At 46.3% G+C, this 16994-nt stretch overlaps 1 protein-coding gene across 6 annotated transcripts in view; it reads left to right on the top strand.

Moving 5' to 3' along the window:
- The window catches only part of USP42 (ubiquitin specific peptidase 42), a 57567-nt gene that overhangs the window by 15793 nt on the left and 24780 nt on the right, over nt 1-16994 (top strand). For all 6 annotated transcript variants that reach the window (XM_056536024.1, XM_056536029.1, XM_056536026.1 and 3 more), the window contains 3 exons: nt 7689-7791; nt 14119-14186; nt 14338-14408. In XM_056536024.1, coding sequence (XP_056391999.1) covers nt 7689-7791; nt 14119-14186; nt 14338-14408 — 242 coding nt within the window. The remainder of the gene's footprint in view (nt 1-7688; nt 7792-14118; nt 14187-14337; nt 14409-16994) is intronic.

The following is a 16994-nucleotide window of genomic DNA, read 5'->3' on the forward strand; positions in this document are numbered from 1 at the left end:
TTGGGGTGTCTTGCTAATTGCCTATAATTTCCCTCTGTCCCATTTGCACAACAGCATGTGAAATTGATTGTCAATCAGTGTTGCTTCCTGAGTGGACAGTGTGATTTCACAGAAGTGTCATTGACTTGGAGTTACATTGTGTTGTTTGTGTTCCCTTTTATTTTTTTGAGCAGTGTATTTAGAATGAATATGAATATATATTCCATACATAAATCATAAGCTTTTGCAATGAAAGTCTGATGGGTTAAATGCATATAAGAAAATCCTCAGACATGCTGTCTGGAGGGGCCTTTTTGACTTTTTTCTTCAGCGGGTCCGCCAGTATTACTTTTCCATTCTCCAGTGTGGTCGTCTTCTTGCTTTTGGGGCCGGACTCCTCACACTGCCGATCAGCTAATGAGCAGGGATGTGGAAATCCTATAGCCCGACGCCCGGGACAAGTAGTTTTGGGCGCCGGGCAGGTGAATTTTTTATAGATTTAGCCCTGTATCGGGCGAGCAGGGACAGACGACGTCCCCCTTATTTTTCTTTAATGTCGGTGTGAGGTGCAGGAGCCGATGGAAGTCTACACCTCACACCGGCCTCAGAGTGTATGGAGGGGGCGGCGGCCTCCAGCTGACTGCAGAGCCCCCTTATCTCCCCTCCTGGAGGGTGCAGCTCTACACAAGAAGACACAGCAGGGTGAGAGAGAGGATGTTGACAGCTCCGTGCACAGCTCCATCCCCCGCACACAGCTCCCCCCTCCCTCTCCCCGGCTCTGTCTAGACAGGACCTAATCCACCACGGGGCGGTTGCTAGTTTGCACGGGGAGAACACAGAGCAGGGGGGGGGGGGGAGGGGGAGGACGAGGACGGAAATCTCACCTCACACCGGCCGGGACTACAGCTCTGATGTCCACTCATGGCGGCTCAGGTGAGGAGGCCGAGAATGCAGGCAGCGGCAGGAAGGGTGGTTGTATATGTATGGTGTGAGTGTATGTGTGATGTGTATGTAATGTATGATGGGGGAGGATGGTGTATATCAGTGTTTCCCAACCAGGGTGCCTCCAGCTGTTGCAAAACTACAACTCCCAGCATGCCCAGGGCATGCTGGGAGTTGTAGTTTTGCAACAGCTGGAGGCACCCTGGTTGGGAAACACTGGTGGATATGTATGGTGTGAGTGTATGTAATGTATAATGTGTGTATGATGTCTGTGTGATGTGTATGTAATGTATGATGTCTAAGTGTGATGTGTATGTATGTGATGTATGATGTGGGGTGGGCAGCGGCAGGTGTATGTATGGTGTACATGTATGGTGTGAGTGTATGTGTGTATGTAATGTATGATGTGGGGGGGGGCAGTGGCAGGTGTGTGTGTGTGTGTGTGTGTGTGTGTATGTATATGGGGGCAGTGGCTGGTGTATGTATGATATGTGGATGCATAAATGTTTTGTATAGGGGCAGACGGGCATTAGGGCAGTTGTGCCATCTAATTTTATTTATTTTTAGTAGCACTCGCACTGAATTGCACCACCAGAATCCCACCCTTCATACTCACCCGCCAACCAAGAGCCCCACGGATGCACACAAACACGCCCGAACCAAAACTACAACTCCCAGAATGTTGCACCATAACCTAAACTGTAGAACTATAAAGTGTAACATGCTGGGAGTTGTAGTTTTGGTTCAGGTCAGCTGCAGAGCTATAGGCTGCATCAGGGCATGCTGGGTGTTGTAGTTACTAACTGTAATTCCAAGTATTCCTTGACACATCCTATGGCTCTGCAGCTGACACAAACCAAAACTACAACTCCCAGCATGTCCCACAATAACCTTAACTATACTACTATACAGTGCAACATGCTGCAACACCCACACAACCATGGGCTGTATCAGGGCATGCTGGGTGTTGTAGTTATCTAGTAACTAAATGCAACTTCCAGCATTTTCTGACACAAAATGCAGCACATAAACTGGAGAAGCAGAACCCCCCCCCCCCCCCCCCAGTAACACATAAGTTCCTATTGAGACTGAAAAAAAGTGATTAAAATATTAAAGTGCGTATACATGTGAATAAGCCCCTTTCCTAATAAAAATTTCCAATTTTCTTTAAATAAAAATAATGTACAAAAATAAACATAAGTGGTATTGCTACATGTGGAAATGTCCAGGCTATTAAAATATGATGTTAATTAAACCGTACGGGGAACGGTGTAAATGTAAATAGTCCAGAATTGCTCATTTTTGGTCACTTCATATGAGAAATTTTTTATAAGGTGATCAAAAAGTTACATCTAGACTTTTCTGGGCTTGTCTCGGGTGTAAGAGGATCTACAGCTCTCCGGCCGCTAATAGCCTGGCATACTGCGATCACCTATTAAACCATTAGATCACCGCTGTCAGCAGTGTCTAAAGGGATCTTATATCCATCCCTGGTGGTCTAGTGGGGGGGGATCAGACTATTTTGGTGAAAATTATTTTATCTACCAGGGCAAGTGGATTTTCTTGAGGGACAAGTAGATTGTGTTCCGCTTTAGTCCCTTGGACAAGTAGTTTTTTTTTTTTTTAATTTCCACACCCCTGTGAGAGTCAGTGTACTGTTTTGGGCCCCAAAAGCAGAAAGACTGGAGCTGTGGTTGGTAAGTTTATTTTTTAATTGTGGCAACCCGGGCATAATGGCAGAATGAACCGTTTTGCCGGTATACCCCTTTAACATAAGCTTTTTTAGAGCTGTTAATGTCAGGGTTCTGCTTGGAGGCATCAAATCTCCAAAAATCATATTGACAGTGTGAGGTTTGTCATCTTTAAGGTGCCATAGAAATTGGTGAAACCTCTCCAAAAGACCACCCTTGATGCTGACCATATTTCTTGTGACAGATTTTCAGTTCCAACCCAAATAAATTTCTGCTCACTATACTACTGACAACCTAAAATCCGAGCTCACAACATCACACCAAACAATACAAAAACCAATACAAAGAATACAATAACCAACCAAAAATTGTGGCTCAAGGATAAATGGACATATTTAGGTGATCAGTTTTATTAGTAAAAATATATAAAATAAATAAAAAATAAAAAACACTCGTATCAAAGAGCTTCACACCACAGGGTCCGTGTGTGCAACACAAAGAATTATATTAATAAAATGATATCCCATATAAAAAGTCTGACACAACTGCTGTAATAAAGTGTGTATTTTTCTCTACAAGCAATGCTTTCAAAATATAGAACACTCCTATGAACGATTCCTGCAAATAACAATTCTTGTAAACAAATGTCCCAGTAGTGTCAACAGGGATGTGGAATTTCTATCGCCCGACGCCCCGGACTAGCAGTTTTGGGCGCCGGGCAGGTGAATTTGTCCGGCCCTTAGCCCGGCTTCGGGCAAGCAGGGCCGGACCTGACAAGTGCGGCGGATCTGCAGTCTGTATGGAGCGGGCAGGAGTCGGGAGCCCGCTCCATACAGACTACAGATCCGAAGCAGAGCAGGGGAGATAGAAGCTGTGTATGTGTCTTCTCTCCCCTGCTCTGCAGACGTGCGGGGGGAGAGGCTTACTTCTCCCCATGCAGACCTGCGTCCTCTGCCTTCACTCCCCCCAGCTGTAGCTTCGGAGAGCTGAGGGGAGGAGGCGCGTCTGCACGGGGAGACTGTATGCGCCGCTCTGCAGTATGTATGGAGCGGGCTCCGGACTCGTGCCCGCTCCATACTCTGCAGCCCTCGGCTGTTCTCAATAGCCGGGGGCCGCCGCTAATAGCCAGCATGCGGCGATCGCCGCGGCTGGCTATTAACCCTTTAGATCGCCGCTGTCAAAGCTGACAGCGGCGTCTAAAGCCTGGGTTCTCAACCTGGGGTACGCGAAAACGCTGACAAATACTGGCCATGCATTGGCCAGTATTTGTCAGCGCATAGCCGCGGCAGCTCACTGTACAGTAGCGCGGCCAGAGATGCGGCCGGGGCTACTGTAAGTGAGCTGCGTGGTTGCCAGGGAGACGTGTGGCCTCCCCTGACGTTGCGCGGAGTTGCCGCACAGCGCAGGGGGACGTCACACGTCAGTGCGGCCCTGTGGAACATCCCGTGAAGCAGCAGGCGACGGGACCACAGGACGCCAGGTAAACAACTGTATGGCACAGAGGGGAGGGGGGGGGGGGGGGGCGGAGAACTGTATGGGACGGAGCACAAGGCATTAAGATGGAGGGGGAGAGGGATAATGGCGGAGGGGGGGGGGGAGTAATAAAGCACAAGGCATTGAAATTTTATGTCTTGTGCTTTATTACTCCCCTCTCCCCTTCCATCTTAATCCCCTTGCACCAGTCCCCCCTTCCTCTGATCCCCCTTTTGCCATATCCGATAATGGCACAAGGGGATTAATATGGAGGGGGGAAAATGACAAAAGGGGATTAATATGGAGGAGGGGGGGTTGATTATCCCCCCCCCCTCCATCTTAATCCCCTTGTGCTATTATTATCCAATATGGCAAAAGGGGATCAGAGGGAGGGGGGAATTATCAACCCCCCCCCCCCCCCCCCCCCCCCCCCCCGCCTCCATATTAATCCCCCTGTATCATTATTCCCCCTCCTCCATCTTAATCCCCTTGTTCCATATTGGATAATAATGGCACAAGGGGATAAAGATGGAGGGGGAATAATGGTAAAAGGGAATCGGAGGGAGGTGGGAATTGTGGGACAGGGGGAGTAAGACGGAGGGGGAATAATAGCACAAGGGGATTAAGATGGAGATGGGATGCATTAGTATAAAGGTAAGAACACTCCTTTTGTCTGCGGGTACCCCTCGCTCGCAAGTTCCGCGTGAGGGGGTACCCGTGGACATACTTTCAGGCCTTGGGGGTATGGTCGCCGAAAAGGTTGAGAACCACTGGTCTAAAGGGACATGTGAATGCAATCCCTGGGGGTCTAGGGGGGTGGATCACCCCCCCCACAGCGCGATCGCAGGGGGGCGATCCACTATGGAGGTAGCCGGAGGACTTACCTTTGCTTCCTCCTGTCCCGGCTCTGTCATTGATAGATCCTGGCTGGACCAGGCTCTATCAATGGATCACAGATTAATAGAGTTCAATAGAATCTATTCATCTGTCTGAGGAATCTAATGATTCCTCATAAGTCTAATAAAGTGTAAAAGAAAAAAAAAAGTTTTAATAAAAGTTTGAAAGACACCCAGTGGTCTTCAAACGGTGCCCCTCCAGATGTTACAAAACTACAATTCCCAGCATGCCAGGACAGCCGTTGGCTGTCCGGGCATGCTGGGAGTTGTAGTTTTGCAACATCTGGAGGGCCACAGTTTGAAGACTGCTGCATTAACCCCTTCCATGTTAAAAGTTCAAATCACCCTTTTCCTATATAAAAACATGTAAACATAATAAAAATAAACATATTTGTTATCGCTTCGTGCGTAATTGTACAACCTATTAAAATATAACATTATGTATCCCGTACGGTAAATGTAATAAAAATACCAAACCACAGATTTGCAATTTTTATAATATCCCAGAAAAAAAGTTAAAAGCGATTAAAAAGTCAGATCCATGCCAAAATGTTACCGATACAAAAAACAGATTATGGTGCAAAAAATTAGCCCTCATACAGCCTGGTATGCAGAAAAAAAATAAAGCTACAGGGGTTAAAAAATGGCAATTAAAAAAATTAGAAAAAGTTCAGAATTAGTAAAACATGATGTAAACGATACAAATCTGGTATCACTGTAATCAGGCGCCTAAAGTATAAAACTAACATGTTACCTCAACCACAAGGTAAATGGCGCAGAAAAGAAAACCACCAAATCTGCTAAATTATCTTTTACTATTTCAATTTCACTTCCCTAAATATATATATATATATATTTTTTTTTTTTTTTGGTTCAGAGAATACGTTATTGAAAAATTAAAAGGTGTCATTATAGTAGGTAGTTATGGCTATTATAGGGCGAGGAGGAAAAAATCAGAGCGTAAAAGCGAAAATTGGCCCGGACAAGTGGATCGTCAGGAGGGACAAGTAGATTTTGCTCCATTTTAGTCCTGTGGACAAGTAGTTTTTTATAAAATTTCCACACCCCTGTGTCAATAAGAAAAGTACTGTTCCTGTGAAGATGGATACTATGTATCTGATAGTAATACTTGCTCAGTTCCTGCAAAACAGAAGTCCCAATAGTTGTTGCAATCTAGTATTCAAATAGAAACCTCCATTGGTATTAGTGGACACTCCTCCTGTACCTGTACTGAAATGTAGTAATAGTCATTCGGTACACTGTATTGCTCACCATTCCAGTAGAAAGGGGCTTCTAACTCCTCTCGATTTTTCTCTGGCTGTATCAGTCTCGACTCTAGCACCGCTTATCTCCGCTGCCTGATGGACTCGCAGACCGGGTGAGCTGTAACGCAGGAACTAGAGTAAGGTATTGCAAAATGATGGCAAGTGTAGTTCACGAATATCCAGCTCGCTCCACCAATGCGCCCCCGACACGTATCCGCACCCAGCCCGGTGCACACAGATTCAAACAAGAAGAAGAAATGATCCAGCGTGGGTCAGTAGAAATCCAGACTTTATTAGAACTTGCAGTAAAAGCAACCAGCAGATCAGATGCGCCTGAAACGCGTTTGATCTGCTGGTTGCTTTTACTGCTTTTACTGTGAGTTCTAATAAAGTCTGGATTTCTACTGACCCACGCTGGATCATTTCTTCTTCTTGTTTGAAATTGCAAAATGATGTCCTCACAGAGCTTCCATGCACTGTAATCCAGGACTCCCAATGCATCCAGTTGTCATCATATTATCCCGGAACGGATGGATTGTATTTTCTAAAATCGTAGACATCTGATGGGTTTCCTCAGATCTCTTCCTAAGTGATATAGTCTGGTAAAAGGGTGGTCTTTTGGAGAAGTTTCAATGTAATTTCAATATTTATGACTGGTCAGCTATTGTAGCATCTTTTGAGATCAAAGCCTCACGCTGTCCTATGCATTTTTTGGGAAGTTGCTTCCTCTGAGCAGCTCAGTCAGGAGGAGGAGGAGGAGAACACAATGGAAGAATGTAATGGCTCTGCAAAAAGATAAAGGGGAGATTTATCAAAACCTGTCCAGAGGAAAAGTTGCCCATAGCAACCAATCCGCTTGCTTTCTTTTTTAACAAGGCCTCTGCAAAATATAAGCAGCGATCTGATTGGTTGCTATGGGCAACTGGCCAACTTTTCCTTTGCACAGGTTTTGATAAATCTCCCCCAAAGTCTTTGACTTCCCCCTAACAAGAGGCCAGTTTTCTAATTGACTTATTTTAGACCGTATAGGGATGGAAAGTCCACAAGTTTGAGAGATTCCTGTATTTCCCATTACAAAGAGGTGTGAACTTTCAATGGGTACTGCAGTGTAAGACAACTTCTCCTCCATCCAAAGGGGCACGGTGCCCTGACTCTCATGCATTCAGGTATCTCTGGCTCTCCCATAGAGATACAATGAGGATTGCTCTGTGTACTAAGAGCTGGGTGCCCGGCCAGAGATCGTGGGGGTCCCAGCTGTCGGACCCCAGTACTTCCTTTAAGACTAATTCTTTTTTCATAATAAACTTAATCAAGGGACTTCCGATGTCAGTCAGTAAATTGTGACATGCTTTTGTGTGTTTATGCATTGTATAGCAGGTCACTGCTTGCTTCAAGGTGTGCAGTACTTCATTAATGAAGACAAATTAATTTCTCTGTTTCAGGTATTGCAAAGCACTTTCGTTATGGGAGCCAAGAAGATGCTCATGAATTTCTTAGATATACAGTAGAGGAAATGCAAAAATCCTGTCTTAGAGGTTGCTCTAAGTAAGTGAAATTTACCACTGTTACATTTCTGTGGTCTTTTGTGCAGTGTGGTACTTATAAACTTGTGCTCCAATGTTTTAATTGAAATGTATATCATATGATAAATGGGAAAGGATGGGTGTTATTTAAATGAAAAGCAAATATGTGTGTATTATAGCAGTTATCCTGTTTTCTCGGGCGCCCTTTATTGGGGGACACCTATACTGATGGGTATATGCTCTTGCCACTAGGAGGCGCTGACACTAGGAGGAAAAGTCGGCTGCTCCCTGGCAGGATATACCTGCCCTCTGGAAGTGAGGTAATCAGTTTTAGCTAGTGTCAGTAGGAGGCAAGTCACAGGTCTGGGAGCTCCCCAGACATGGTTGTCATTATTTTATTTTTTTCTTTCTCTCCCCTCTAGTAAGGGCTGTTAAGTTAGGTTTTTCTTCCCTTTTTTGTTTCCCCTTTTCAGGTGGGGGTCCAGGAGCATGCAATAAAGGGTCACGGAACAAAAGTATGGGCCGTCAACCCCTTATCGCCAGCGCCTGGAGGTTGTACCCTGGGTCCGGGTCCCCCGCTGCCCCTGCTCACCCCGCTATGACAGCCTGGTATGATGCAGCGTGAGGTGAGTATAGAGGATGGTGTTTGCAGGTGAGTATGTATCCCCCTCCTCCCCCCTCTTTAAAAAGGAACTCTGTCCTTTATTGCGGGGCTCTCTCAGGGTCTCATGGGAGGGCTAGGTACCTGTGGAGGACAACCGCTGGCCTCTTGCAGCGGCTCGCCTCTGAACAGCCTTGCTGTTCCTCCTTTCCGCCAGCTATGTTTTCCCCGACTGCGGGGGGTCGGCAGTGTGCCGGGGCTCGCCGGCGGGAGGTCAAGGGTTATGGCGGCACATGGCCGCCCTTCTTCCCCTTAGCCAGCGTGTGACCAGGAGGCAAGCCAGCGCCTCCTCCATTTTTCTCGGTGCTATGGCGGCATGTATCTCCGCCCTTCTGCTCCCCCCTGAGAGAGCGCAGACAAGGAGGTCAGGCAGCGCCTCCTTTCCAGGTTCACGTGTACCGCGGATCATTCCGGTGGCTGGCGGGTGCTTACCCACGGATGTGGTGATGTGCCCCTCAGCGGCATCTTGCTCCGCCCTCTTCCATTTTGGGGGGGGGGGGGGGTGTCTAAGGAGCACAGTTATTGCCTATCTTACTGTATCCCCTTATTACCAGCACCTGGAGGGGCACTTGTGGTAAGCGGCGCTCCGTTATCTGAGCGGCTCTGTTAGCCTCCCACAGCTACAGCCTGGCGCGAGTTTTTCTGGTCCGGCCCGCTCTTGTCCACTGGCCTCGGAGCTGTGCGGCACCTTAGCAGGCGCTTTTAAGTGCACTGCTCTGTACAGTCGCCACTCATAGGGCTGCCGCGTGAGCATTTCTTATGGTCACTGCATGAGGGACATGGTGTGGCTTCCTAGCTCGTTCTACCTTTTGGGGGTCATGCGGGCAGTTTCAGTTCAGGGTGCCTTGCTCCCCACGCTTCCTTCCTGCCATGTTTAGTGTGTGTGTGTGTGTGTGTTTTTATTATAAAAAAAGTGAATCTCTGCTGCTGGTCTCTCAGACCATTTAGTGGCGTTTGGCGCCCTCTTGTGGCCTATAATTGTGCCTTATTTTCCATTGCACCCTTGTGACCACTGGGGAGTCTTGGCCTGTACGATCTCTTCTATTCAGCTTAATATCTGCTGGGCTCTTTTTCGGGGGCTGTATAAGAGGGCCCCTTTTATTGTCTCCCTTACCCTGTCTGGTACCTGATATGGCACACTACATTGGGTCAGTTGAAGTATGCCTCTGGCATACCTACTTTCGGCTGGGTGCTCACTCTGTCTGGGAGTGTATATGACTCGCCGTGGCGGGTCGTTGCCAGGGACTTCATGATCCCTTGGAAGATACCGGGGTTACAGTCAGGATTGTTTCTCCTCTACCACTCATGTCCGCCAGTGTTCTTGACATGTGCATACATTCTCTACTCCACAGGCTGCTGCATCTGGCTACTGCCCTGGATCCCCACGTCCAGTGCGAGGTCTGTGGAAGTGTCCTTGCATGGACATGGATTGATCCTGCTCTCTTTAGGCCGGACAGTAGTCCCACCTGTCATTCATATCACAACTGCGGCATCCGTGGCTTGATTACGGTACCCCACTTCTAGTGCAAGGTGACTGCTGGAGTGACCCACTGTCTACTATGTTCCCCATACCAGTAAGCAGACAGTGATCTGCATGGTTTTCTGTGCCGCCTGTCATTTCTCCAAGGGCTGATGTATCTGCAGGTGAAGTTCCGGGACCTTACTGCACGCTGTCCGGTGGAGTGACCTGGCGTGTCCTATGGACCTTATGCAGTGCAACGGGTTTACAATCCATGCCTCTGCCGATCTCCCAGGGTGATAGGGATTTCTATCCATGGCTTCTAGGCTTCCCTGTCCTTCCACATGTGTCTAAGGGGCACAGTTATTGCCTGTCTAACTGTATCCCCTTATCACCAGCGCCTGGAGGGGCACTCACTACGCCATACCGTCTGCACGGATTCAGCAGCCGTCTGTCTCCCATCTCTGGGCTGCCACGTGCATAGCTGTGGCTTCCCGTACCTCTCTGGTGTGAGTTATTTGTCAGAGGGTTCCTGCAGGCACAAGGGACTGCTGCTAGTCAGCCAGCCATTAGTCTTCATGGTCTCCTACACCACCGGGCGCCCATCAGATTGGCCGCACTCCTATGCCCCACTTTCTGTGGGAGGGTTCAAAGGAGTGTTTCTGTGCATTTAGGAATCCTCCACCAGTCAGCCGGATGGTTGTCCGCATGGTTTACTGATACGTCGGGTCAACTACCATACACTTCCCACACCGTGGCAAAAGTTCCAAGTGAGTCACCCCCCATGTTGCTCCATGGGCCCTATACAATGCACCACATGCTGGTTCGCAGGGTTCCCTACTTTACCAGGTTCCTTTGCACATGCCTGCCGCTCTCACGGCTGGTAACCACTTTTACTGTGTGGTTTTGAATGCGGGACCCGGTGTGGCATGGTCCCTATGCCATATAGCCAGACTCTGTCTGCATGGCTTTCTAATCCACCAGGTCTTCCTGCCACTCCTGCGACTGCAGTCCGGTGACTACTTCGTCTATGTGAAGTTCCACAAAGTGTGTCTCTGTGGGTTCACTGGACTTTTATACCTGTAAGTCTGGAATGAAAGGGGGGGGGGAGGGGGGGGGGAAACGATGTCTGCATACACACTTTGAATACTTTCACCGGTGGAACTTACTTCACCGAGGGGCAGCTGAGTCCGTCCTGCTCCCTCGTGCCGGTGAACTTGTGGAATATGCCGCATACAGGTGAGCTTCAGGTTTATTCCTTTTCTTTCTTAGGCTGAAATGGTGATCCTGGTTCAAAAATGATGTGTGAACCGAGACTAATAATAAAAGTAAAATTTATTTAAAACAAACATAACACTATTTATCCGACGCGTTGCAGAGTTGCCTCCTTCCTCAGGGATCAAAGAGCAGGACAGACTCAGCTCCCCTCGGTGAAGTAAGTTCCACCGGTAAAGTATTGAAAGTGTGTATGCAGACATAAAGATCATAGGTGTGTCCGCTCCTCGTTGGCTTTTCCATTTCATTCCAGCGTATAGATCGGGTGGCGGTATTCACCAGAGAGGAGTGCAGTGGCAACCACAGAAGTTGTCCTTACTCAAAAACAATAGTTCAACGCAAGATAGCGTTGAGTGGTCTGTTTTTTGGCCACTCAGAGTGTAAGTCTTTATTTATTGTATTTATTTTTTTCTTCTTCTTCTTCTTTCTGTTCCTCTAGTGAGAACTGTATGTTCATAGAATTGAAACTGCAGCCGCTCCCCATATTTATTTTATTTTATATATTTTTTTTCTTTCATACCTGTAAGTCTGACACTGTCTGCATGTTTCCTGCCCCACATACATCCTTCATCTCTTGCATCTGCGACAGCAGTCTTGGTGTGTGGCACAATTAGGAGATGGGGTGTGGGCATTTTCTGCAAGTTCCATGGCCTTTCACTGCAACAGCAGCACTCTGTTCCCCTTTCTAAGAGTTCCATGTTGGTCTCTCTGTCTGTCTCTCCGCAATTCTTCTTCTCTTGACACGAAAGTTTGTCTCCCCGGAGTGTTTGGCGGCCGTTGGGTTTACTTAACCTTCAGGTATAAGTCTTCCAGGAGACGCAGGAACCTCCAGTTCCCATGTCAACCGCTCTGATTTTCTGGGATTCTCTTTTTTCAGGTCTTGTGGCTCCTCCTTGGCTGATTTTCCTTTAGTGTACGTCTTCCAAGTTACTCGGGAACCTCCAGTTCCCATGTCTGTCACTCCGGTGTTCCGGGATGCCCCTTTTCAGGGCGTTACATTCATTTTTTTTTTGGCTAATGTTTGTCTCCTCCTCCTGGATCCATGTACTCCCGAGATGGAGAGTGCTCCAGTCATATAGATTACACCAGTCAAGTTAATTTCGCCTTCCGGATACTCGCTGTGGGCCTCTGGGACAGGTGTTTTGGGTCTTCAGATCATCGATCTTATGCACCAGGCCTCTCTTGAGCTGGTTTGTCTTTCTTTTTTCCAGTCATTTTTTTTTTTTCAGGCATACACTGCTCTCCCTGGCATCTTTCCGACGATGTTCTCTTGAGTCGGTCAATTCTGGATGGGGTTCTCTTGTTGTGCTCTTCCATTTTTGTTTCCCAGCCGGGCTTGCTATATATATATCTATATATCTATATATATCTGCCCAAGGATGATCTGGATCCAAGGATAGCTATTATTATATATCTTCCCCTGCAGCAACTGTTCTCACCAAGAAAATAAGGAGTTACATTCTCCACGTCACTGGCCTACAGGCTGATGGTATATGTGCACATTACTGCTGTCTTAAGTTGGTAGGTTAGAACCTAGGTAGGCAGGTGAAGGAGAACAGCCACTTGCAGTGTATGTTGTGGAGAGGAACTGTGGGGAAATAGACGCTTAAGAGGCTGAATGTAAGCCAGGAGCCTGATGCCTGCAGGGATCTGTCCAGTTGTCTCGTAATCTGTCAATGGATTACACTTGACATAATACACAGAAAAGAGACACCTAGTAGCCAGGAAATTAAGAATTGATAAGGGGGTGGGGGGGGGGGGGGGGGGGGGGGGGCCATAAAATGGCATTTTTGGTAAATAAAGTAAACTTGCACAATCTTTGCTCCTCAAGACCTCCTGCCTGTGCCCTTCCCTTACGCGCACCTCACAAGACTTTTCCAGTGAATAGGGGAAGCACAGGAGCTCTCTATGACCCAACTAGCTCTCGCCAACCATCAAGACCTTCTAAAACAATCCAGAAGATCCATCTTCTCAGCTGGTTCTGTCTATATCTCTCTATGTATGTACCAGCAACTTTCAAATGGAGATAATTTAAGAAAACCTGGTACACGTTACTTATGTCCATTTTAAAATGAGTAAAGTTGAATCAATTCTAACCAACCCCATGCATGTCATTGGAACTTCCAGTACATCTCCTCACCGCGTTACTCACGGGCTGCAGAGATTGCCCGGGACTTTTAAATATCTTCCTAACTGTCCGGCAGGCTGAAGCAGAGAAAAATTCATGTGGGGGACTGAATATGTGACGAGAGGATGTTTTTTTATTTTTTCTTCCCTCTCCCACAATGTTTAGGTTGGAAGACCAGGAAATGCTGGGTACTCTGCTAGTTATTCCATTAGTCATTTCATTGACCATCATATAGGAAGAAGTTTGAAATAACAGTGACCGTTATATAAAAAAAAAAAAAATACTGAAGCATATGCTTTTTAACTTTAGAACTAGAGAAAACATGTACAGTAAACTACTTTTTCACCTTATCACGGTTGCGCATATGAATCAGTGTTTATTGTTTGATGTACACCTTTTATATACCATATATATGCATGTGATGTATGGTTTATAGATGTATAGCTTGCTGTTTGTAGGGATGAAAGGAGAGGCAGTTTCGGGATTGTATGTTGCATTTATTATTTTTTTCAGCATATATATATTTTATATATATATATATATATATATATATATATATATATATATATATATATATATATATATATATATATATATATATATATATATATATATATATATATAATATATATATATATATATATATATATATTCTTTACTGCTGGTCACTCACAGCCATTGCAGTCTCTCTTATATCATGTTGGAAAGTGTTGCTCACTGTAATGTAAACCGATGCCTATGAATGCAGGTTTTATTTGAAGACTTGGATACTAGAAAACCAATTTGTAATCCTATAGTTTTAATATTTGCATTTCTTTTGTTTCAGTTTGGACAGACACACACAAACTACAACTTTTGTACATCAGATATTTGGTGGTTGTCTGCGTTCTCGAGGTAACCTAGTAAGAACATGTGTGTCTGTGTAATAATGCATAGTCTTTCAGTATAGTGTTTATTGTGTTTTTGTTTAAATCTGGTTTAAAATTCTATTAAACGAATATTCCATTACCTTAAAATATTTATGTATTTTTCTTTAACTTTACAGTGAAATGTCTAAATTGTAAATCAGTTTCTGACACCTATGACGAATATCTTGATATCCCTCTGGAAATAAAGGTAAAATATCATAACCTACAAGGGGTTTAATTTCCCTGCAAAACAACATGTAAGAAGTAATAGTTGCCATAATGGACTGTTTGTGTTAGGATCCTTTTGCACATAATGGGTACGCTGTATCATGCAAATAAGTACCAAATTATCAATAAGGTAAATCCAAAGTGGATCTGCAGCATATATTGACATGCTTTCAAATATGCGCCACAGCTCAGCCCCATTGCAGATTTCCTGCAGTGTGTGAAAAATCACTTAAAATATTTCACAACACTGGTCGTGTAATAATACACTGCAGACTTTTTAGATTGTGTATTTTCTGCGCAAAAAAAATAATGTACCCACCCTGTATGAAAGTAGCCTAAAGTCCAGATATGCCAAAGGTTCCAAAGTGAGAGACATTGTAGCCACATGGTTCCTCTTAAGGTAAATTGCCATCTACTAACCCAGAATGTCCTAATAGGGTTTAAAGTTAGAGAAGTAGCGTACCTTTGTACTTAACTGACACCCCAACCTATTTAGACAGTTATTGTATAAGAGTTCCAACCTTACAAGAATTACACCAGGTCCAACCTGTAAAGAGAAAAAAAACTAGTTGCTAATAATTGAAGAAATAGAAACTAGAAAGATATAGATATATATATCTATATTATTTCTGTGGGAAAGGTATGTTGCATGTCTTGCTGATCCTGCATTTTCTCATCTGATAGTGTTAACACTCACTTAGTCACTGAATCATTAAGGAGAAGTTAAACCCTATTTCTCGATCAGCTCCATTGGGGGATACAAAAAACCGCCGGTATATGCTGCTGCCACTAGGAGGCTTAACACTAGGCAAAATGAAAATTCGTCCCCTCCCAGCAGGATATACCCGCCTACAGGCACCTGAGCTAATCCGTTTCAGCTTAGTGTCAGTTGGAGGCAGACACAGGTCTGGTCTTTTTTATTTTATAGTTAGGGCCTGTTTTAGGTTTCTGACCTCGGTGGATATCCAAGACTCCTACCTTCACATCCCCGTTTTTCCAGCACATCAGCGATATACCATTTTCAGTTTGTGGCCCTTCCCTTTGGTCTGGCCATGGCTCAAAGGGTCTTCACCAAGGTCCTGGCAGCATTGATCACCATCCTGCAGGCTCGGGGTGTGTCCATAATTCCCTACCTGGACTACCTCCTGTCAAAGCTCCAACAGGGCCCAGAATAAAGAGTGTCTCAGTCTCGCTCTTCAGACCTTGCCCCGTTTCGGCTTGGTGGTCAATCAGGACAAGTCCGACCTGTCTCCCACCCAGTCTCTAATCTTCCTGGGACTCCAGTTCGACACGACGACTGCCCGAATTCTGCTTCCGACAGGCAAGCGCCTTGCTCTATTATCAGGAGTTCAGAGGGGGAGAGAGATATCCGTGTCCCCATAAGTGAGGGTAGCGGGGAGGCCGTATGAGGAGCCCGGGTGGCTGCACTGTAATGTCATCCCGGGCTCCTGCCCTGAGAGCCAAAGGCTTTGGCTGTCAGGGCATGCTGGGTGTTGTAGTTTTGCAACAGCTGGAGGGCCACAGTTTGCAGACCACTGGTTTGTGGTCTGTAAACTGTAGTCCTCCAGCTGTTGCAAAACTAAACAGCTGAAGGGGACCGGCGAAGACGTTCACTTACCCTTCCGAGGCTCCAGCGACGATCGCTGACGGAGATCGTCGGGCGGCAGTGTCGTGCAGCGCTGGATCCTACGGAAGCCGGTAAGTTGCCCAAGCCCTAAAACTGTTTCCCAACCAGGGTGCCTCCAGATGTTGCAAGACTACAACTCCCAGCATGCCTGGACACCCTTTGGCTGTCCAGGCATGTTGGGAGTTGTAGTTTTGCAACATCTGGAGGCACCCTGGTTGGGAAACACTGTGCCCGGCCTCCGCCCCACCTTACTGTAAGGGCATTCTGAGAGTTGTAGTCCTGCAGCTGGGGGCAGGGGACAAGCTTGTCACTTGCCCACACATCTCCTGCGCCACACAACTACAACTCCCAGCATGTCCTTACTGTAAGGGCATGCTGGCAGTTGTAGTCGTGCGGGGCGGGAGATGTGTGAGCAGGTGATAATAATAAATGTACTAACCCATTTTTTTTTTTTTTTTTTCTCCTTTCAGATCAGTGTATCCTGTGGACTACTTCGATGACCAGCGCTTTTCTTTGTTTGATTTTAATAAAATGGTTAACGGGGGGGGGGGGGAGGGAAAGTGTTTTTTGTACAAAAATTTTTTTTAAACCTGTTGTGTTTTTTCCTTACTTTACTAGACAGGCTTAGTAGTGGAAGCTGTCTTATAGACGGAGTCCATTACTAAGCTGGGCTTAGCGTCAGCCACAAAAATAGCTAGCGCTAACCCCCTATTACCCCGGTACCCAATGCCACAGGGGTGCCGGGAAGAGCCGGTACCAACAGGCCTGGAGCGTCAAAAAATGGCACTCCTGGGCCTAGGCAGTAACAGGCTGGCGTTATTTAGGCTGGGGAGGGCCAGTAACAAGGGTCCTCGCCCACCCTGTAACGTCAGGCTGTTACCTGTTTGGTTGGTATTTGGCTGAGAATGAAAATAGGGGGGACCCTATGCGTTTTATTAT

The sequence above is a fragment of the Hyla sarda genome, chromosome 8, assembly GCF_029499605.1.
Source record: "Hyla sarda isolate aHylSar1 chromosome 8, aHylSar1.hap1, whole genome shotgun sequence".
Lineage (NCBI taxonomy): Eukaryota > Metazoa > Chordata > Amphibia > Anura > Hylidae > Hyla > Hyla sarda.